The sequence below is a fragment of the Schistocerca nitens genome, chromosome 4 (assembly GCF_023898315.1).
Source record: "Schistocerca nitens isolate TAMUIC-IGC-003100 chromosome 4, iqSchNite1.1, whole genome shotgun sequence".
Taxonomy (NCBI): Eukaryota; Metazoa; Arthropoda; class Insecta; order Orthoptera; family Acrididae; genus Schistocerca; species Schistocerca nitens.
In genome coordinates, this window is record NC_064617.1 from 788,776,829 (window position 1) to 788,800,501 (window position 23,673).

At 39.5% G+C, this 23,673-nt stretch overlaps 1 protein-coding gene across 1 annotated transcript in view; it reads right to left on the reverse strand.

The window, feature by feature from the left end:
* Positions 1–748: 748 nt before the first annotated feature.
* LOC126253169 (clathrin interactor 1) overlaps positions 749–23,673 on the reverse strand; it is a 194,017-nt gene continuing 171,092 nt past the window's right edge. Inside the window, exon 13 of the mRNA XM_049954327.1 lies at positions 749–3,284. Coding sequence (XP_049810284.1) covers positions 3,112–3,284 — 173 coding nt within the window. The 3' untranslated portion in view covers positions 749–3,111. The remainder of the gene's footprint in view (positions 3,285–23,673) is intronic.

Sequence of the window (23,673 nt, forward strand, 5' to 3'; positions counted from 1 at the left end):
GGGAGGGGAGGAGGGGGGGGGGGGATCGAGAAAGTGATGTGGACCGTAGCTGTGGGCACATCTCTTCTGCCACTATTACAAGACATTACTAAAGTCATCTTGAGCAAATGGCTTTAAGTGCACAGCTATCTGATGAGAAATTGTAGTCAATTCCAAAGATAATTCTCTTCCAGAAAGATCAACATCTTGCAAATAATACGAAATACTTTTTAATCAAATATCAGTACAATGAGCTCTCAAAATTGACATAGTATTTGTGGGGTGTATTCTGCTGCACAATTTACTGCATAATCACTTCTCAAACTGAATTCCTTTAGATGACGTAAACACTGTGTGACACATTAAACCTTTTACATGACCTTTGTGTCCTGTAGAAAAGCTCAGTGTTAGAGCTACTTGCTGCTTCCTGCCACGTCTAAACACACTGCTGTCTGGGATTGGTGGCTGTCATGGCCCCCGCTCATTTTGTTCCTCTCACCTGGTGCTCTGTGTACTCCTTGTGGCTTCGCATTCCTGACTGGCTTTGGTGAAAGCCCCTGATCTAAAGCTTCTACCAGTTGATCTATTATTGCTTTACTACAACAAAAAAATGCAAGGGATAGCCAGAGGGGGAGGGGGAGGGGGAGGGGGAGGGGGGGGGGAAGGGAGATGTTTCTGCAATTTGTATCAGTTTTGACAAACAGCTGCAATTTCATATCTACTGTTTCATTTGATGAGGCATAAAATTAACAACAAACATTTTCTCCAAACAATTTATTGAAATTCCTGCATTTTTTGTTTACTGTGCTTGTATACTGTACAAAATTAGTTGAATCCCAAGCACCATGAGCAATACATGAACAAACACATTTCACATATGTACAACAACAATGGGATATAGTACATTATAATTTACATGTGACTCCCTTAAAAATAGTCAATATGAGGGAAAAATCCCACAGCAGCATATGTCGGAAACTTACAAAATATTTATATGGATATGTACTTAAAAATAAACAATTACATTAAAAAAATAAATCTCTTAAAAATGAGTAGTGCAATCAACAGTAACACTGTGTAAAGAGACCCACAACAAATGCAATATTAAAAAATGTGGAAATTGCATCAGTTCCCCATAATGCATGAAAAATGGAATGACAATGCCAAAGGAAAACAAGTCAAATTCAAGGTTATTTCATGACAAACTATGAAAAAATACTGATTTTCTAATTCTTGTGCATCATATTAAATAATAATAATAACAATTCAGTGTGTTTACACTACTTCAACTTTGAGTAAAACTGCAAAATCAAAGGAAATAATAAACATATACTTAAACTAGAAGTTGTAATGAAAAATTAAAATACGGATTAATAAAAACATTACAACAAATTTTCATGTAGTCTGATGCGCACTTGAACCAAGAACAGTAAAAGTTTTCTGATTCTCTGGAAAATACAGCAAATATACTCAGATTTGAACAAATTTTGATGGAAAATGGAAACCAGGAATAAAGAGATATCTTGAACCAGTATTGCCATAGTTGCAATGCACCATACAGTGGTTTCTGATGTCCTGGACCGATCATTGCTAGGGCAGTTCACGAAGAAAAGCACCAATTTGCTAAACTGCTTTTACTCAATGAGGTTGCTAAAAAGAAAGTCTAGTTACACCAAATTTTATAATTTATCTTGTTTCTTTGTAGGCTCTTCTCTAATCAGTACTTTATAGAACAGATGAGAAGACTGACTCCTCGCAATGTGGGGAAAAACAGATTTTTTCCTGTAATGGTTGAAAGACAATGAAAAGTACATCAAAATCTTTGTCTCTCTCTCTCTTCTCTCTAATAGCATAGATAAAAGGTTTACTAGCTTAACAGGTGTGTGTGTGTGTGTGTGTGTGTGTGTGTGTGTGTGTTATAGCAGGTCATTGACCACTCTGTGATTCATTCACATAGAAGTTTTAAATCACTCTGTGATTCATTCACATAGAAGTTTTAAATCTATATTTTAGCTGAGCACTTATTCTCTGTAATGCCAATTCTTGTTACTGTAGTCCCATTTACATGACATTCTGCACTATTCAGTATGAAGTGCATTTGTTTCCTACAGCTCCCAAGCTTTGAGCAAATTGATTTCACACTGATTTTAATCACATAAAAGAACAACTTTCCGACATTCATGCAAACACATCAAAATAACATACCCTACCATAGATTTACTTGTCTATTTAACTGTGATAAGCCATTTATAAATAAAACAAATGACTAGTGTGCAGATCTCATTCAAACTGTGCATATTTGAGAAAAAAATTCACAAGAATTATAATCAAATTACTATTCATCCATTTCAGCTGATATGCTATGCACCACCCTAATGCAGCATTGCTTGTATTGATTTTATACTGTTTTGTTAATAGTAGTCACATCATTAAAAATTAAGAAATAGAACTGTAACAGCATAGAGATCTGAGTTGGATTTTCTTTAACAGGACTGTATTTTTAATTATCACAAATGCAGAAGAAATTGCCAGTTGCAGATAATATTTACTCACAATGCTTTCTGATTTTGTTGTGAAAATTCACTGCCCACATTACAGAACTCAAAATTTAGTATAAAATTCTCATTTCACTGAAGAATCTCTTAAGCTAATCTCACCTGGCAAGGCACTGTGGCACAGCTTTTAAACATCAAGCTCTCCAGTTTTGGGAACTATGTCAACAGCATTTGCAAAAAATGCATAGCAGTTATGTATGTACACCCACACAATCTGACCAGGGCAAAGACTGGAACTAACTGCACATCATGCAATATGCAATTGTATAAATATTCCACCTTATACAGTTATGTCTTTAGATCTAATACATTTTGTGGTATATATTCTGCAAGAGGAATAGTCACCTGACTATGGGCAGTAAGAAAATGGAAGACAGCTAGGAAAATAGAAAAAGACACAAGAGCGAAAGATATACAAATGCTTCAAAAGGACATAGTTTCCATTATTTTTAAAATACACAAATTGGAGCATGGTGCCTGTATTTTGTGAACTGCCCATTTAACATCGGACAGTAAAGGCAAAAATACAAAACTCACTTTGAGTTCCACTGAATCACTGTCTCTAGAGAGAAATGGCTCACTTAAATGCTGGGAAAAACGTCTGGTTGCCAAGAGGAGTCTGTGAAGCTGCCAACGGTAAAGGAGTCTGTGTAGCTGCCAACGGTAAAGGAGACTGCACACCTGCCACCGGAGGTACACCAACCATTGGTCGAAAGGTTGTAGGGCTCACTGCACCTAAAGGAGGAATTGCTGCAACATTGAAAGTCACAATTTTACTTCCATGAAATTTGAAAGAAATCACGTACTGGTGAAATAAATTTTCTACATTCATAAATTCAGCAAATTCATTTTTATTTTGAACACTTCCTCTGCCATCCATGTGACATTATTCCAATCTATTTTAACTGACAGAGCTCCAACAGCACAAGAACGTTCAGCATAAGGACTAAGAGACTCTCCTTTTATGTATGATTCACTTCATTTCATGTCAAAGAAGCTTTCCTAACAACCACATTTCTTTCCAGTAAATTTAGATGTTCATCATATCTGGCATGGACACACAATAGATTTTAAAATTGAGGGCAAGGGGAAGCACAACGTCGGCTGATATAGGGAAGAGGAAGAGAGAGGTAGGAGAGCTGACGGACAAAAAAGGAAGGCAGAAGATGTATAGGAGACAGAAATGGAAATACCACCATAATCTGCATCCTCTTTTGTTACTCTGAGGCCCAAGCATTAATGCAGCTCACATAATGGTGTTACTTGGAAAGCACCCATTTCTCTTACCACAAAAGCAACTTCCTGTTCTATTCCATTCCTGTACAGAGCAAGTAGAAAATTATTTTTAATATGCCTTAGTATATGTGCCGATTCTTTTGTTGTTATCATGATACCTACCAGAGATATATAGGATGGCTTGGAGCCAAATGACACTTAAATACTGCACATACACAGTAGCTTGTACTAGGTGACAGAGGCAACGAGTGAAGGGGAGAACATTTCCTATACCAGTAGCAATGAAATATAGCATTGTCATTTCACTTCATCATTATTACAATATTGTGAAAGAAGTGCGAATTCTCTGAGATGACATTTCAATGTTGATCGACACGGTCAAGTACTACATTAGCTCGGGTGAAGGGAAGTTGGGAAACAATGGTAGTTTGATGTGAAGCATGGAGCATGTGTGCACCAGAAGAGTTGCAGAGAGAGAGGGAAGTCTTTTAATGTAATCCCCTATGCTCGGTGCGCCAGTGGTTTCATGTTTTAGGGGTGAGACTAAGAAGTTTATGCTGAATGTTTAAGGAGATCAAATTTCACCATCACAAATTGCAAATTGCTCAGAAACTGAAACCTAGAGACAAGAAGTACAAGTTACTTTCTGCAATGTCATGATTCATTTGGCAAACAAAAGTCCCAATTTGTTGAATAATGCAGGAAAAGATATACTGCTACTTGCTGTAAAGATAACACACCAAGTATCAGCCTGTCCTTCCCTGCACTGTTCATTTACCTAGCATTTCTATCGTTTAATTTGTTAAATTATCTGTTCATGCCCAATGAAGCCCATTTCCAATTTTCAGACTTTGTCAACCAGTAGAACACACGTTACTGGTCTTCAGTGACTGCATGAAAAGCCACTGCGCTCTCTCAAAGTGATAATTTGGTGTCGATTCAATGTTTTTGAGAATGTAGCACATAATTTTTAGAAAATGAATGAAGATATGGAACAGTGACTGTTAATTCAGAATGTTACATCACTTTATTGAAAAACTTTGTTCAACCTTGCTTACGATGGCTTGACACTGACTCTGAAGGCCCTTTACTTTCAGCAAGAAAGCTTAACAGCCCACATCATGTGAAATGAGATGGCCAAGGTTTATGGAATTTTCAACAGTGTTATCTCTTGTTTTGTTCTGGAGACATTGCTTGGCCTGCTCAGTCATCTGATTTTTTCCTGTGTGAATTCTTGAAAGACTTATAGAGACTTACAGTGAACATTTAGGAACTCAAATTTATTCCACATGGCTCAGTAAGAAAACGACTGCCTTTCTACCAGAGATTTATGATATCTAAGCCTCTGTGTTAAACTTTCATCTGAACCTATTACAGTCCTGCTGTGTGCATCTGACTTAATTTGATGTCTGCTGTTAGGCTTACTTGGCAATACCTTCAAACTGTGGAACAGCATACTCTAGAGTAGGCCACAATAGCATTTTGTTTGCTGTTGTCATGAGAGTTTCTCACTTTATCACAAACCAAGGTCAGCACAAATGTGGGTATCCACAGTAGCTGTTATCTTGCAGATAAAAGCACGTACAATTAGGGGTATCCATGAGTTATCTATAGACATCTGCAATAGTTGCTGTGTAGTTCAAAATTAAAGAACAATTCAATTTCCTTATACTTTTTTATAAAATTATGTTACCTGCAGACAATGATTGCAACTGCACGAATCAGCACTGCACATCTGTTATAATATTGTCCAGAAAATAAGTCTGTGGGCATTCTTGGAATGTTTGCAAGGTCCAGGTAAAGTGAAAGTTGTTTCTGTCCCTATGTTCTGGCTATGACCACTTTAGCTGCACCCACGGGATCTTAACATAGTGACTGTGTATTGCCACAAGCTTATCTTACATGCTGTCTGTGAAGCACAGTCTGGACGACACTATGTGCGCCACATCAGCAACCATATAAAGCACGGTTCACAGACCAAAAGGCTCCACTGTGCCAGCCAATTTGATTGTTTGCAGCAAGCGACAATGCTCTGTGATGTGACTGCCCAGTTGATTGTTTACAACTAAATGTCTACTTTTCTAATGGAGCATGAATTATTGTAAGACATATCGCTGAACTTTACAGTTACAGTTTTATTTACTTGTTTATTTCAGAAGATAGATTGCACTGTATATATTTGACTGTTCAGTGCACTGGAGGAGGATATAGTCGTCGTCACATCTGCTGGGGCTAAAGATGGCTACATGTTCTTCATCCTAGTTTTGCACAATTTTAAATGTGCAATTTATTTCCATCTTATAAGCAGCTGCCTTACATCTAATTCCTGTTTCTTCTGAAGTAACAGAGCTCAGTTTTGCAATTTCAAAAACCAACCACAATGTTATAACTAAGCTCTTCTAGGACAAACGGTTTTTTGAAATTTTCCTTTCATAACCTCACTTCTGTCAATCACAAACGCCATACAAAATGTTTGGTAAAAAACTGGTGAGTCTATCAACATTTGTACTACGTATATTTAAAGTACGCTATGCAGTGATTGTTACAGTGGGAAGAGTAACATGTTGACATAATTTAGCGGTGCAGTAATCAATATACATATGATAAACCAACTATTTAACTGACATTTAATAGTATGCAACACATGACAAATAGTGCCATGATTTCATCTGACTTCATGTTTGGCACAAAACCGGCGAGTCCATCGACATATGTACTACATATATTTAAAGTACGCTATGCAGTGATTGTCACAGTGAGAAGAGTAACATGTTGACATAATTTAGGGAAGGGTGCCAATTATGTCGCTGTAGAGCTCGCTGATGCTCTATGATTGCCTCAGCGACTTCCGGCGTCAACCAAGGGACTTTCGCCAGTGGCACCTTATAAAGAGTGAGGGATCGTGTTTTCTGCCACAGAAATGATTCTGGTAGTCACCTGCTCAACCATGACATCAATGTTACCATGTGGGGGCAAGTCAATGGTGACATTAGAGGTGAAAGTTTCCCAATCCGCCTTGTGTAAAGCCCATCTGGGCAGGTGACCGTGGGCCTGACGCTGGGGGAGTGACACGAAGACGGGGAAGTGGTCACTACCACACAGTTTGTCATGTGCTCTCCAGTGGACATTGATAAATTAATAGCTGAGTAACTACCGTGAGCCACACTGAAATTTGTGGCGGCCCCAGTATTTAAGAGGCAAAGGCTGAACTGAGACAGTAAAGTTTCGACAACTCTGCCTCGGCCAATAAGCATGGTGTCACCCGACAAGGGGTTATGGGTGTTAAAATCTCCCAAAAGTAGGAAAGGTTTAGGGAGTTAATCAATCAGTGCAGCTAATAGATTCATCTGAAGGAAGATACATTTCAGACAGTTATCTCCTGCATTGTCGGTATTCTGACAGCCACAGCTCCAAGAGGGGTTTGAAGGGGCACAGTTTCACTACAGACCGAGTTTAGGACATAAACGCAAACTCCACCTGACACTCGATTATAGTCGCTATGGTTCCTGTAATATCCCTTATAGCCGTGGAGAGCAGGGGTTCGTATTGCCGGGAACCAGGTTTTCTGGAGGGCAATGCAGAAAGCAGGTGTAAAGCTTAACCGTTGCCATAGCTCAGCCAAGCGGTGGAAAAATCCGCCGCAATTCCACCGGAGGATGACGTCATCATGAGACTGGAGAGGCATGGAACATTCAATGAGGCAGTTTATGCCTTAGGGTCACCTGCTGTCATCGACTTTTTGCCTATATCCATTGTGTCTGAGGGTCCAGCGAGACCAAGGTCCTCAGCGGACACCAGAATCTCCACCCCATTCTCAGACACAGACCTTGTAGGTAGCAGTGGTGTGGGTGCCACTGCTAGGTCCTTGTTCTTGGGGTCTTCTTTTCCGATTTCTCGCGCTTTTCCTTGGGTTTCCCTGCCTGGGAGGACCTCACTGAATCAGTCTCTGGGACTGAGGATGAGTGTGAAGCCCTACAACCAGCTGCTTTTGGGCTCTTCAGCCACTGGCGGGTGTCATCTTTCCCACTAGCAGAAACCTGGGAAGGGAGTGACCTAAGAGACCCCTTCCTAGTGAGAGGAGCCGAAGAAGCCTTGTGCTTCTCTGGCTCAGAAGTGGGGACTGAAATCCCCAATGGTGTTGGGGTGGTGGGAGGGGGGGGGGGGTGTTGCTCCTGAAGTAGGTGGTGCGGGAGCAACAGGTAGGGAAGTGTCCTCCACCATCAAGGAGGCAGGTGTAGTCTCCTGGTTGAGAGAGGCGACTGGAATTCGAGGAACTGATGGGGTGACAACTGTTCTCGTAGCGGCTGCGTATGAGGTGGTCATAGCCACAGGATATAGGCGATCAAATTTCCTCTGAGCCTCAGTGTAGGTCAGTTGGTCCAGGGTCTTACATTCCACGATTTTCCTCTCTTTCTGTAAAATCCTACAGTCTAGCAAGCAAGGTGAATGATGCTCCCAGCAGTTGACACAGGTGGGAGGCAGGGCAATGGAGTATTGGGATGCGATGGACGTCTATAATCTTGAAAGGTGGGGCTGGAAGTACAGTGGGAGACATATGGCAGAACTTCTAGCACCACATCGGGGGAGGGATATATGGCTTGACGCTACAGCGGTAGACATCACCTTGACCTTCTCGGACAATGTGTTACTCTCAAAGGTCAAAATTAAGGCACCGGTGGCAACCTGGTTATCCCACGGACCCCAATGGACGTGTCAGACGAATGAACATCTTGCCACTCTAAACTGGTGCGCAGCTCGTCGTCAGACTGCAAAAGAAAGTCCCTGTGAAATATAATATCTCGGGTCATATTTAAGCTCTTATGAGGGGTGATGGTAACAGAAACACCCCCCAACTTGCCAGAAGTGAGTAATGCCCATGACTGGGCAGAGGATGCTGTTTTTATCAAAACTGATCCAGAGCGCATTTTGGACAAGCCATCCACCACCCCAAACTTGTCCTCCAAAGGCTCCACAAAAAACTGAGGCTTCATAGACATGAAAGATTCCCCATCAACTCTCGTACATATGAGGTGAGGTATTAGGGCGAATAAGCTTCACTGCCATCCTTAGCCTGGCATTCGTCCCATGGTGTGGCCAGGGGGTAGAACGATTTGGGGTCATATGTGTTTGCATTAAATTGAGCCCTGGAATGCTTAGAGACTGCTGGCAGCTGGTCACCAGCAAGAGAAGATGTGCCAGGCTTCACTGCATGTCATCCGCTCTGATGCCACCCACTCCGACCAAGGGCCCTCCCCACAGGCGCCACCCAGCCGCAGCAAGGGCCACCTAGCCACATGGCCACTGCTGGGAGTCCCAATGCCCCAGGGTGACGGGCATCTACTCCTTGGCAAATGTGGGGATTTAATGGTGCAGGCATCAGCAGAGTGATCCCTGTGTTGTCAGGAGGCTACAATCAACAGGGTACATGGCGGCCCCACCACAACAGACTGGCTACCGTGCTGGATATCAGGTGCAAACAAGTCCATGGTCATTGTCGGCACAGAAAGTGACACTCCATAGTGCATGGTGGAAAACACACGCAGGAAGGTGTCCTTGCCCAAGAGATGGAGAATGGGTGGGGCTGCAATGCGACGACAAGAAAGTGGGCTACAGCTCTCAATGCACAATGGACACAATGCACAATGTACGGTGCCCTTCCCCAACTGGCTCGCTCTTCGGGAAAATTTTGAAAAATGGAGGTCAAACCCCACAGGGGACCATCACATAAAGGCCGAAATATGTGAGACTCCTTTCAGGCAGGAATACCTCAGGTCTATTCTAACCCCAGGACCCACAGGGGGGGGTCGGTGCGCTGAATGACTTTCTACATAGATGTGTCCATCCTTAATTCTCATCAACACAGTGTGAACTTCAGCAGATGAAAATTCAGGCCAGGCATTTTTAAAATATGTAGATGTAGGTAAGGATCTTGTGGATGGGGTACTGATGTGGACAACATTTTTCTTATCCATGCAGATCTCTAACCATGAATCTTCCAACAAATCTAGAACACTGATTTGTTGTAACTGCTGTTTAATTTAAGTCTGCCCCATTTAATATTGGTTCACAGTATTATGCTTCTACTGCCGCAGCAGCTGCCACTTATTATGCTTCTGCTGCCGCAGCAGCTGCCACTGCTCCTCGGTCAGAAGACTGGACTGATTCAGCTCTACACTCTATTTTGTGAAGTCCTCTTCATCTCTGCACAACTATAGCGGCCTATATTTATTTGTATCTGTTTATAGTATTCAAGCCTTGGTATAATTTTCATCCCCCTAACTTACTTTCACTCCCAAATTGAAGATTTCTTGATGCTTCAGAGAATGTTATATCACTTATTCCATCCTTTAGTTAAAGTTGTGCCATAAATTCTTTTCTTCCCACAGTCTGATTCAGCACATCACTAGGTATTAATTCTACTTATCTAATCTTCAGCATTCTTCTGTGTACCACATTTCAGAAGCATCTATTCCCTTCTTGTCTGAACTGCTTATCATCCACATTTCACTCCATACAACTCCACATGAACACCTTCAGAGAATACTTCTTAACATTTTAGTTTATGTACAACTTAAGAAAGTTATCCTTTTGCTTTGTGTGTTCCTTTCCTCATCTAAGTCCCTCAGCTTGGCTTGATTTAATGTGACTACATTCCATTACCCTTCTTTTACTTTCACTGGTGTTCATCTTATAATTTATTTTCAAGACCCTACCCATTCCGTTCAACTGCTCGTCCCCGTTCTTTGCCATAACTGACAGTATTGCAACGCAATGTTTTATTTCTTCATCATGAACTTTTATTCCCTATCTAATTTTCTCTTGGTTTCCTTAGCTTGCTCAATAAACAGACTGACTGACGGGGGATAGGCTACAAACCTGTATCACTTCTTTCTTAATTACAGCTGTAGTTAATATATTGAAAAATTCACCTGAGTTGTGAAAATTTTCGGGTCTTTACCCAGCTTTCGGCTAGAATAATCTAGCCTTCTTCTGAAGCATAAAATTACTATAACATGCCAGAGTAAGGCACAATCAACATTAAAAATTACAACCTATAGTACCATGGTACCATGTCGAATTACAACGACTTAACTGAAGTCCAGCCCCAGCATCACTTCACCACGGGGTCGGTTGGCAGCGGCAACTACGTTGGCACTCGAGTTTTAATTCTACATGGTACCACAGTACTATAGGTTTTAATTTTTATGTTGACTGTGCCTTACTCTGGCATGTTATAGTAATTTTATGCTTTTGAAGAAGGCTACATTATTCTAGCCGAAACCTGGGTAAAGACCAGAAAATTTTCGCAACTGATGTGGATTTTTCAATATATTAGTCTATCACAGTTGCTGACGAGGCTGCAATATGCAAAAAATTCACAGCTGTAGTTAATATGCTTCGACTCCTGCAACTGCAGTCTTATTTCTGCACACCTCATAAATAACTCTTTACTCCCTGTACTTTATCCAGCTACCCTCAGAATTGCAAATCTGTAAATGCTATAAACACTATACTGTCTTTCTTCAACCTACCTTCTAGGTTAAATTATAGTGTCAGTATTGTCTCACACGTTGCTACATTTCTATCTAACTGTAACTCTTCCCCAAGTAGGCTCCTATTAGTTTTTTTCCGTTCTTCTGTAAACTATTCATGTGAATATATTGCAACCATGATTCAATAAACTGGTGGTTCAGTAATATTCACATATTTCAGCACCTACCTTCTTTGGAATTTGAATTATTATGTTCTTTCTTAAGTCTCAATGTATTTTGTGTGCTTCATATGTCTTGCACACCAGGTGAACTAGGGTTGTCACAGTTTGCTCTCCTATATATCTCATTAATTCTGAGAGAATTTCTATGTCAATCTGCAAACCTTGTCTCTCCTTAGGTCTTTCAGTGCCCTGTCAGATTACTGTCAAATTATTCTCACATTATCACATTTCCCATCTCATCTTCATTCTCTCTTCTCTTTCTTGGATATTGTCCCCAACTTCATTCCCTTTATATAATCCCTCTCTATATTCCTTTCGCCTTCTCGCTTAGTTTGCTTAGTACTGGCTTGCCATCTGAGCTCTTCATACTCACACTGTAACAGAACAGTGTTCATTTACACTTCGTAGTGTGTTCTGAATACCTGACATAACTTATTAATGATTATTTCACTGTGAATATGGTGGTAGAGATGCTGTAAGAAGGCTGCAAAACTAAACTCTGATTAGCAATTGAAAATTTTATTTTGTTGTTATACATTTATGCATTTGTTAAGACTGGTCTCTTTCTGAGGAAGCAATACTTCAGTACATTGAGAAGAGGCGTGTTCATTTAATGAAATTGGGAAACTGTTAGGCCTATACAAGCTTTTTCCCCTAGTTGTTCCTCTTTCTGGAACACCTTTCAATAGAAGAAATGCACAGTGCACTCAGCCAGAAGACACTGCCCGTATAGGATTAGAAAGTGGCGTTTTCATTTCTGGGATGCCTTCTCTTTGGAACGAGGAGTATGGGCAGACAGACCAAAGTGGGAAAAGTGGCCATTTAGCAGTGGTTGAGTGAGGTCATGTAATCGTGTGTTCTTCATGATTTTAATATTTTGTGGTAACACTGATGGAATTTATGAAGGAAGGCAATAATTAGTAATTTTGTAGTAATAAGGTTTCTCATATACTGGAGCCCAGACTAAATGATATTGCCAGCAAAAAATATGGTGCTGCAAGAACTGCACCATCTTACATCAAGAATGGTTCTAAAAGGAAGACAACTTGGCATGTTTAGTCTAAGTAATACAAGATGTGAAGATACAGTGGAAGAAATTTTGCACAATATTTTCAACAACACTGCTTCTGACAAGGCAAGCAACTGGCAGTTTATTTCATGATAATTAGGAAATGCAGAGTTTGTTAACAAAAACATTGGTGATCATGTTTTTGGGTTAATACAGTAATAGTTAACTATCAAAAGTGTTACTTTCTTACTTTAGTACCTTATATTTACTTTGCTTAAATCCTGTCTAAAAACAATTATTAAGGTGTAATGTTGAACAGCAATATGACATGGAATGAGCATGTGAGGATTGTGATAAGGAAAGCAGATGGCCAACTTCAGTTTATTGGGAAAATATTGCAAAAGCATGGTTCATCTGTAAAGATACAGGACACTAGTGCGACATATTCTTGAGCATGGCTTGAGTGTCTAGGATCCACACCAGGTTGGATTAAAGAAAGACACTGAAGGAATACAAAGGTGGGCTGCAAGATTTGTTATTGGTAGGTTCAAACAACAACAACAAAAAATAATTATGGAGAGGCTTCAGGAACTCAAATGGTAACCCCTGGAGGTAAGTTGGCATTCTTTTTGAGAAACACTACTGAGAAAATTCAGAAAACTGGCATTTGAGGCTGACTGCAAAATGGTTCTACTGCCGCCAGCATACATTTGCAGAGTGTCTACAGATTTTCAGAGGATTTTCATGACTGTCACAGCTTTTTCATTATCTATTTAGTTATATTCATGACCTCTTGAAACTGTGTGTAGCATAGCGACAAAGGACTTTTTTACGAACCTGAAAAAAGTTGACACTAACAATTCTTATATCACTTAAACTGTATGTCAGCATGAATAATGTAGCTACATATGAATTGTAGTATACCATTCAACAAATGCTATAAAAACACTAAACTCTCAAATAGGATGGGTATGACTATTCACAGGTACATTATACATCACACCAATTAAAAGATGACTTGTTTTAACATAATTATGTACTGAAAACTTAAAATTATCCTTTAGACAATATAACAATTTTGAAGGTACAAAACTGATGTCAAATGTTAAACTTCACAGTTAAAGATTCAGTGTTTAAGTTTCTCAGCTGAAATCGAAAGTTCAACGTTTAAATCTGCAGGTTCTTCTTTTGCTTTTCCTAGAGTTAATCTTTTTTATTTTCGAGTGCTTTTATTTCTTGAACTGTTCTCCTTTTAAGATTGGGCATTTGCTTTTCATTTTTAAGGCTTCTACTTTTTGGTAGAGCGTTCTTCACAGCCAGTATCATCAATTTTGTAATGCTCACATTCAGTTGTTTCTCACTATTAAGTAAACAAACTAACAATTGTATTGCATTGTAGACACTTCTTTCTGCAATAATTGCATCTTCTTCTAAGGTTTGAAGTAAAACTTCTTTGTTAACAGGAAAGCCTCTTTCAACTGCAGAATTTGCGTGAAACGTGCATAACAGCTTCTACATGACCTGTATGAACACACGGTTCCAAGCAAGAACTTTATGAACAATAAAACATTTTTGCGGTAGTCCTAACTTGCTATTCCCCTCTAGAACCACACCTGATTGACACAAAATGAAGTTCATGATTACCCCCTGAATTTAATTACCTTTACATGACTTTCATGGCATGTAGACACCCTGATTTCACTTAAGGATCACGAAGACAAGACATGAGAAATTAGGGCTCATACGAAATATGTAGACAATTGTTTAGGCAGACAGACAGTTGTTTTTCCCTCGCTCTATTTGTGATTGGAAATAAAAAGGAAATGACTAGTAGTGGTACAGAGTGTCCTTCACCAAGCACCGTACAGTGGCCTGCGGAGCATATATGTAGATGTAGACACAGAGAAGTACTTGCAGAGTGGCTCATTTACATAAGAAAGTGGACACACACATTTTGATGGATTGCATTGTAACTGTACTTGATTATATTCTTTTGCCTAATTTCTCAAGACTAAAGTAAACTCAGCCTGACAAGAATAAACTGACTTCCCTTTTATTTGATAAGTTTCATAAAGTGAATGTTGGAAAAAAAAGTTGTAAAAGATCTTGCAAGTTTCATTTGGCTACTAAAAGCTATACATTCATTTAGTTTAAAATAAGTTCATTAACTGTTTCACATTTAAAGAATAGAATTATTTTCAACATTCTGTCCAATCAGGACTGGTAAGTGGTATTAAAGGCAGAATTATTTATTTTCAGCGGGAAAGTTCTCAAGGTGAGTTGTTATTGGTTCATCGCTCAGTGGTAACTACTGACTCTAATTTTCGTGGAAACAAATCTCAAAATGATAACTGAAGGTAAGGAGTGGATTGAAGTGAAGTGAAACACAGTTTCTCGTTAGAACAACCCCCTAGTTTTCATTAAACACTTTGGAGTAAGTACGACACTTTAAATAACATTCAAACAGGTTTACAATTGTACAAGAGGCCAATTTCAGTCTAAACAGTTCTCAAAGTGTAAAACTTATTATTCTTTGAGAGTCCGTAGTTAAACACTATGAAAGCCCTTCAAGATTGCAACAAGGTCATACAGTTTTGCTGGCGCAACCAGCCACATTTAATGAAAGGTGACAACAGTACAATATGTTTTCAGAGGTACACAGACCACGTAATATAAGTGAGTAGAGATGTGTAGCGTTGTTATAATACAGCTATTTCTCTTTTCTTCGAAGGTCTCCAATTTTCCTGTAGGTGGCATCTATCTTTACCCTAATTATGCATTCTTTTACATCCTAACATATGACCTCTAGCCACTCCTGTTAGCCATTTTGCAGTTTCTGATAATCTCATTTTTAGATGTTTGTATTCGCTTCTGTGTGCTCCCTTTGCAGCATTATTATATTTTCTCCTTTGGTCAATTCAATTCATTATCTCTTGTGTCGTTCAGAAATTTCTACTAGACCTTTTAATCTATGTGATCTTCTGCTGCCTTTCCTGTTTCATACCTCACAGATACACATTTCTCTTCTGTTTCAGCCCAATGCTGCCTAATGCTCCTTTCAAAACTTTGATCAACTGCTGGTTCCTTCAACTCATCCAGGTCATACTATCTTAATTTCCTGTCTTTAGCTATTTCTTCAGTTTCAATCTGTGGTTGTTAGTAAATTTTTGACTTAACAACTGCCTACAAAACTATAACCACAGGAAGTTGCCGAAGATAATTTACCGCTCATCAGTAATTATCAAGTAACATCCCTCAGAGGCAGGTCTTTCTTCAAGATAAGGAGAGCAGATGGTGTATACAAAAGAAAAGCCTACCTCAAAGAAGTGCATTTGCTCATGTACTTTTTAATATTGACACCAATGATCAGCCCATTAAGGGTATACGGAATGAGTTTTTCGATGAAAAAAATCGCTTTTTGGGTAAATGCATTTTCAAAAAATTTGGACTCTCCCGTTTAATACCATGTATAAAATATTTGGATGACGTGAATAGAACTATTTTAAATAATTTTTTAAAATAATTTCGACACATGATGTTCCGCACCTAGTATATGAGACGCGAAATATACCTGATATAGACAGCCTTGCCAGAGATATAATTGAGCACAAGAGAGTTAGCATTTCTGTTGGCTACACTGCTAGACAGTTGACAATAGATTCTGCACCATTTGTATTGTTTCCTTTATGAGTACATCCATGTCATTGTTGTGAAAGTCGTATGTGGAGAAGTCATTGAGTTTTCTTTCCTTCAACATGCCAAGACCTAGTCTGAAGGTATTTAGAAAGCGTGTACATTGGTGCAAGAAAGTAAAGTGTACTAAAAATTCGTCCGATTCATCTTCATCAGTATATGATGTCCCAGTAGCGACTAACCTCAACACTGGTAGTAATACATTGAGTGATGCTGCTGCCACTACACCGGAAAGTGCTTCAAGAAGAAAACTAACTGGAATTGAAGAAGAATACAAGAAACTAAATGCTGGGACTACAAAATATGAGGTAATTAACGTCTCTTTATTATCAGACTTTTGGAGAACAATGTGTGCTGCAAACAATGTGGAAAATGTGGTGTTTCATTGAAAACAAACTTACATGTAGGACTTGCTTGTGAATTAGAGTTGATGTGCAGTTATTGCAAACACAGTGTTACTTTCTTCAATTCCTCACATGTTACTGCAGATACAGGTAAACTATACGATATAAACATTAGACTGGTTTATGGATTACTGTGTATAGGACAGGGCAGGGCTGCAGGTGCCATGTTGTGTGGTGTGATGAACCTCCCTCCTCCACCTTCAAAATTTAACAAACACATAATTGCAATAGGCTCTGCTGTAGAAGATGTACAGGAAAACATGAAAGATGCTGTTGAGGAAGTAGTTGTTGAAAATAATAATAGCAGAGACTTGTCCATAGCTTTTGATGGAAGCTGGCAGAAGAGAGGCCACACATCTCTGAATGGTGTAGTAACAGCTACAAGTGTGGACACTGGTAAGGTAGTTGATGTGGCAATACTTTCCAAGCATTGCAGATGCAAGGAGAGAATGAAAACTAAACATGAAGAGGAGCGCATGGCAAATTACTATGGGTTAAGTGGTGGTATGGAAGTTGCTGGTGTAAGAAATATTTATCAACGCTCAGTAAAATGGTACAACGTTAGATACATAAATTATCTTGGAGATGGTGACTCAAAGGCTTTCAAAGAAATTGAGGAACTGAGACCCTACGGTAACGATGTGAAAATTTCCAAACTGGAGTGTGTTGGCCATGTTCAGAAAAGGATGGGATCAAGACTTCGACGGCTCAAGGCTAGCAGGAAAGGCAAGAAATTGAGCGCTGGAAAAACTTTAGATGGGAAAAATAGACTGACAGATGCTACAATAGATCATATTCAGAAGTGCTATGGTCTAGCAATAAGACAGAATACAGCAGATGCAGAATTAATGAGAAAAGCAGTCTGGGCTCTGTTTTTTCGTACAGCTTCAAACAATGAGAATCCCCAACATGGGCTATGTCCAAAAGGAGACGATTGTTGGTGCAAGTACAACAGAGGCAAGGTAACTAAGAAAATACAATCACCCTCATCACCTGCCATAATGGATGAAATAAAACCAATATTCCGAGACCTCGCAGATATTAGTCTACTAAAGAAATGTCTTCATGGCCAGACTCAAAATCCAAATGAGTGTGTGAACCATGTGACATGGAATAGACTACCTAAAACTGTGTTTGTGGGTATAAACCCACTTCACTTTGGCGTTTATGATGCTGTTTCATCATTCAATCAGGGCAATATAACAAAGTGCAAAGTTCTGCAGAAGTTGGGGCTCTGTGTAGGACTATGAACTACCGCAGCTATGCTTTGTTTGGACAAGGAACGGCTCAGGTCTTCAGATAATGCCATAAAAGTATATTCAAAGATGGCTAGACAGCATAGCAGAGCCATCAAGAGGAAGCTGTTGGACGATTCTGATGATACAAGCTATGGAGCAGGATTGTACTGAAGTAAAAACTTTGAAGCTAATTTCCCTTAACTTTAGTTTTTTTGTGTATAAGGTACATTTTCTCCAGGGCCTATTTATAGTAGAAAGATGAAATTTTCTGTAGTTGTTCCTTAAGACCTTCTAATATGTCTGAATTAAAAGATATGTGGAATATTTTGTATTAATGGATGTAAATTTTAAAATACTTGTTAAAATGTATAACTTTTTTTAACATTTACAAAAAATAAAGTATCTAAAAAACTATACATTATTTTTTTCAAAATTAATAATTCAGCATAAAAGCAGAACATATCTCTGCGTTCTGTGAAAAAATCAAGAGTATCGTCCAAATAACAAATGAGAAAATGTTTCTAACTTTTAGCTCAATTTAACATTGTAAGCATAGGGCGTTCCGTATACCCTTAATGAAATTCATCTATACAGATTATGAAGCAGTGGCTACCCAAGGTAAAATGTGTGAAGTAGAAGAAAAGTTGACTATCTTTGGATATGGTTGACCTTTACTATGCGGTCAATCATCTAAGGCCAAATGCCAATGCAACACAGGCATGTGTGTTTCACTTATGACAGAGAGAACATGAAACATAACAAGTTGAAATTATTCCTCTTGCTGTTGTTATACTCCATTTACTAATTTTTTTCCCAGCTAACTATACTTAATCAACTATGGCATATCATATTTGAAATGATTAATTTCTTATTTACATAGTGTTTCATATAATACACCATGGACCTCGCTGTTGGTGATGAGGCTTGCATGCCTCAGCGATACAGATAGCCGTACCATAGGTGCAACCACAACGGAGGGGTATCTGTTGAGAGACTAGACAAACGTGTGGTTCCTGAAGAGGAGCAGCAGCCTTTTCAGTAGTTGCAGGGGCCACAGTCTGGATGATTGACTGATCTGGCCTTGTAACACTAACCAAAACAGCCTTGCTGTGCTGGTACATCAAACGACTGAAAGCAAGGGGAAACTACAGGAGAAATTTTTCCAGAGAGCATGCAGCTTTGCTGTATGATTAGATGATGGCGTCCTCTTGGGTAAAATATTCCAGAGATAAAATAGTCCCCATTCGGATATCCGAGCAGGGACTACTCAGGAGGACGTTGTTATCAGGAGAAAGAAAACTGGCGTTCTACTGGTCGGAGCGTGGAATGTCAGATCCGTTAATCGGGCAGGTAGGTTAGAAAATATAAAAAGGGAAATGGATAGGTTAAAGTTGAGTATAGTGGGAATTAGTGAAGTTTGGTGGCAGGAGGAACAAGACTTCTGGTCATGAGAATACAGGGTTATAAATACAAAATTGAATAGGGGTAATGCAGGAGTAGGTTTAATAACGTATAAAGAAAAAATAAGAATGCGGGTAAGCTACTACAAACAGCATAGTGAACACATTATTGTGGCCAAGATAGATACGAAGCCCATGTCTACCACAGTAGAACAAGTATATAGGCCAACTAGCTCCGCAGATGACGAAGAGATTGATGAAATGTATGACGAGATAAAAGAAATTATTCAGATAGTGAAGGGAGATGAAAATTTAAAATGTGGTGCTACAGAAGAATGCTAAAGATTAGATGGGTGGATCACATAACTATAGTCTGGTTTAAAGTAGTTGTCACTTGACAGGCAACGGGCTGCAGGGCTCCCGCCAGCAACAAACCAATGGCAGCCGGCGCGGTCGGCTGCCACTGCGTTGCCACTTCGCTCTGCTGAGCTGACTAAGGCATTGTGCCAGCCAGTCCTCAGCGAGCCGCTGTAGACGTGCGGGTGAGAGATTTGAGTGACTTGTAGCTTCGCGTGTTTACGATGTCTGGTGAAAGCAGTCGCAAGAGAGGGAGGCCGAGGCTGCACACTCCTCGGAAATCTCCAAAAAGTGGCGGACATGGCGTCATTATACGCAGTAAGGCGCGTGAATACATGTGTTCCTTAAGGGAGTATTTTGAGAGAGAGAGAGAGAGAGGGAGGGATGCAGGAGGGCCTCTCGTTCCTTTGGATAAGGTGGTGGAGCGAACCGCAGCTGCTCTGCAAGTTAGCGAGCGATCAATAATAAGAATCTGCAAGGAGAAATTCACGAAAGAAGGCTCAAGTGAATCATCTAAATTTGATACACCTGGGAAAAAGAGGCGACTAGAGAAGAGGGTCACAAAACTTGACTCTTTTCAGGAAGATGCCATTCGTCGTCAAATATACGCATTTTATTCGAGGAAGGAGTATCCAACACTCAAAAAACTGTTTCAGGGTAGTAAATCGTCTTTGTTACGAGTCGTGAAAATATTAAGATTCCGCTGTAAATCCATCTCTGGCAGAAAGTTACTAATGGAACGCCAAGATATTGCAGCCTGGGGATGCCGCTTTCTTAGAGAATTAGTGGGAACAAATTTTGATGATATCGTTTGGTTTGATGAAATGTGGGTGAATGCAGGACACAGTTTAAAAGAAGGCTGGACAGATGGTACCATCAGCGGAAGTATGGCAGCTCCGATCGGCAGAGGAAAAAGGATAATTGTAGCACATGCCGGAAATTCAAAAGGTTTCATTCCAAATTGTCTGCTGCTATTCAGTTCAAATAAGACCTCCGACTACCACGAAGAGATGAACCACAATACTTTTGTGAAGTGGTTTGAAGACTGTGTGCTCCAGAACTTAACAAAAAACTCTATCATTGTTATGGATATCATTCAGTAATACAAGACAAAGCACCCACAAAGGCAACGAGGAAAAAAGACATTGTTAGCTGGTTACAGAAACATAAGGTGCAGTTAGACAGTAATTTTACAAGGGCAGAATTATTAGAACTTGTATCGCAACACAAGCCAAAGAACCCGATTTACATTGTGGATGAAGTAGCAAAAAAATACGGGCATAAAGTGCTCAGATTGCCTCCTTACCATTGCCATTTCAACGCAGTAGAGCTGATTTGGGCTCAGGTTAAACGGCATATTGCTGCAGAAAATAAGAAATTCACATTAACCGAAGTGGAACGCCTTTTGAAAGAAGCAGTTGAAATTGTGACATCGGAAGACTGGCAGAAGGTAGTACATCACGTGAAAGGAGTGATACAGGACGCATGGAACAATGAAGGTATCTTACAACAAAGTGTCGAAGACTTAATTATATCTGTCAATACGAGCAGCGAGACGGATAGTTCCACTGACTCTGACTCTGAATTAAGTGGTGTTTTCGCATTGTCTGATTAGTGTGTAGTGTACTTACTGCCATTAAATATTGTGTTTGTGAATTTATTTCAATTAATTCTTATTTTTGTTGTGAGAATACTGTTTGGCCAGCTCTCGTCATCTCGTTACGGTAAGTTAGACTGAATTTTAATTCTATTTCATTTTGTATATACACCAAGAAAAAAAATGGTTCAAATGGTTCTGAGCACTATGGGACTTAACATCTGTGGTCATCAGTCCCCCAGAACTTAGAACTACCTAAACCTAACTAACCTAAGGATATCACACACATCCATGCCCGAGGCAGGATTCGAACCTACGACCGTAGCAGTCGCGCGGTTCCGGACTGCGCGCCTAGAACCGCTAAACCACCGCGGCCGGCTATATACACCAAGATGTTATTCAATGTGTGTAATAGTTTTCGAGATTTGCAATCTAAAGAAGAAAACTTTTCCGGACGCGAAAATTTCTCACACTTCAATAGTTAATGTAACAACGGCCCTAATTAAAATCAAGAAAAGATATTTGATTTGCTTATAGATACCACTGAGACCGATACTGTACGTAAATTTCAAAATATTTACACAATATTTATAGGAGATAGAGATTTTAAACGTCATACTTGTTTCGAGTTCAGTACTGATAGGGTTGCTTAAAAATGCCGTTTTCAGAAATTTATAGACAGGAAACGTGATGCACTACGAAAACATTTAAGGATTCTTTGCCGAGTGCATTATTTTGGTAATGAATGGAAAAAAATATTTTGCTGTGACACCAATAGTTTTTTGGTAATGACGTGATAAGTTAGAAGCTGTTTGCGAAATCGAGAATTTAAATGGTTTCAAACAAATTAACGTAACTTGTGTCCTAATTAAAATTAAGAATAGATATTTGACAGATTAAGAGACATTGTAGAGATATACATCATGGGTTTGAAAGTTTTTACTTACTTTTTGTAGAAGATACAGGCTTTAAAACAATTTTCTATCGCCAGGGGTAGCGAGGCGCTGAGGCGGCTGCCTCCTGCCAGTGTTGACGTGATAACGCCGCAACTTCGCAGCGCAAACGTCAAGTGACAACTACTTTAAATCAGACTATAATGAGGAGGTATTGAATAGAATCGGGGAGAAGAGAAATTTGTGGCACAACTTGACTAGAAGAAGGGATTGGTTGGTGGGACATATTCTGAGGCATCAAGGGATCACCAATTTAGTATTGGAGGGCAGTGTGGGGGGTAAAAATCGTAGAGGGAGATCAAGAGATGAATACACTAAACAGATCCAGAAGAATGTAGGTTGCAGTAGGTTCAGGGAGAGTAAGAAGCTTGCACAGGATAGAGTAGCATGGAGAGCTGCATCAAACCAGTCTCGTGACTGAAGACCACAACAACTACATAACTTGTATCAGAATTTACCAACTGCTGACGGTACAGGTATATTCAGTTTCACTGAAAGCTTTAGTAATTAAAGTAAGCAGGCGACTGGAATTTTTTACAACTTATACTAGTTAGATTCAAGTGAGCTAACCAGTAGTTTCCAGATAACCGCAATCACTCTTTATAAACACCCCATTTCATTCTTTCTAGTGGCTTGTTTCATTTTTCTGAAAACTAAATGACTTAAATAAAGATATTCATAACTAAAGATCAGTTACATGCAAATTACTTTTGCCAAATGAGCCATTATGCTTGTTAAATTACAGGATTTGAAATATAGAGGCTCTAACTTCCCTGAACTAGAGAACACTATTTGTTATTCAATGAAGGCCTCAGTTAAAAATTTCCATTAATTAACAAAATTTTAAACACGCTAACTTCACTTATAAGTAGGTATTCTACAATATAAGCATACAGTGTGCTAGTTAAATAGTACTGCGAACTTTCTATTTTTCCAACCATGTTTTAGTTAACCCAAATCATCATTGGAACCTACAGATCATCTACTAGTCAATATCTCTCTGCCAAATATTTTTATAACTTCTATGGTTACTACACATGTGTACTATGTCAGCCACATTGCACTTCCTATTTGCCTTAGGGAATATTTTCAATGGTTTAATTTGAGAATTGTGTATAACTGACTATTGTCTGAAGAACTGTCATCTGTGGAATATACTTTACTCTACAATAAAGCTAGTACACTTACAAAGCCCAATGCGAATGGTACTTGACATGGTACAACATGAACTACTTCAACTTCGCCCAATACCTGTATATCTGGGTGTTACTCTTGACTCTACACCGTCCTTCAAGAAACATTGCCACAGCACCAGGCTGCAGATCAGTGCAAGAAACAATAGTTTTTGGAAGATAACAGACACTATCTAGGGAGCTACTCCTCATGTCCTGTGAACTCTGTGTGTGTGTGTGTGTGTGTGTGTGTGTGTGTGTGTGTGTGTGTGCGCGCGCGCTCAAATCTTCTAAGAGTGTATGATGAAGCCAAATCATGTAGACAATCTCTACCAAACTGTTTGAGTATCTCCTCGATCTGTCAGA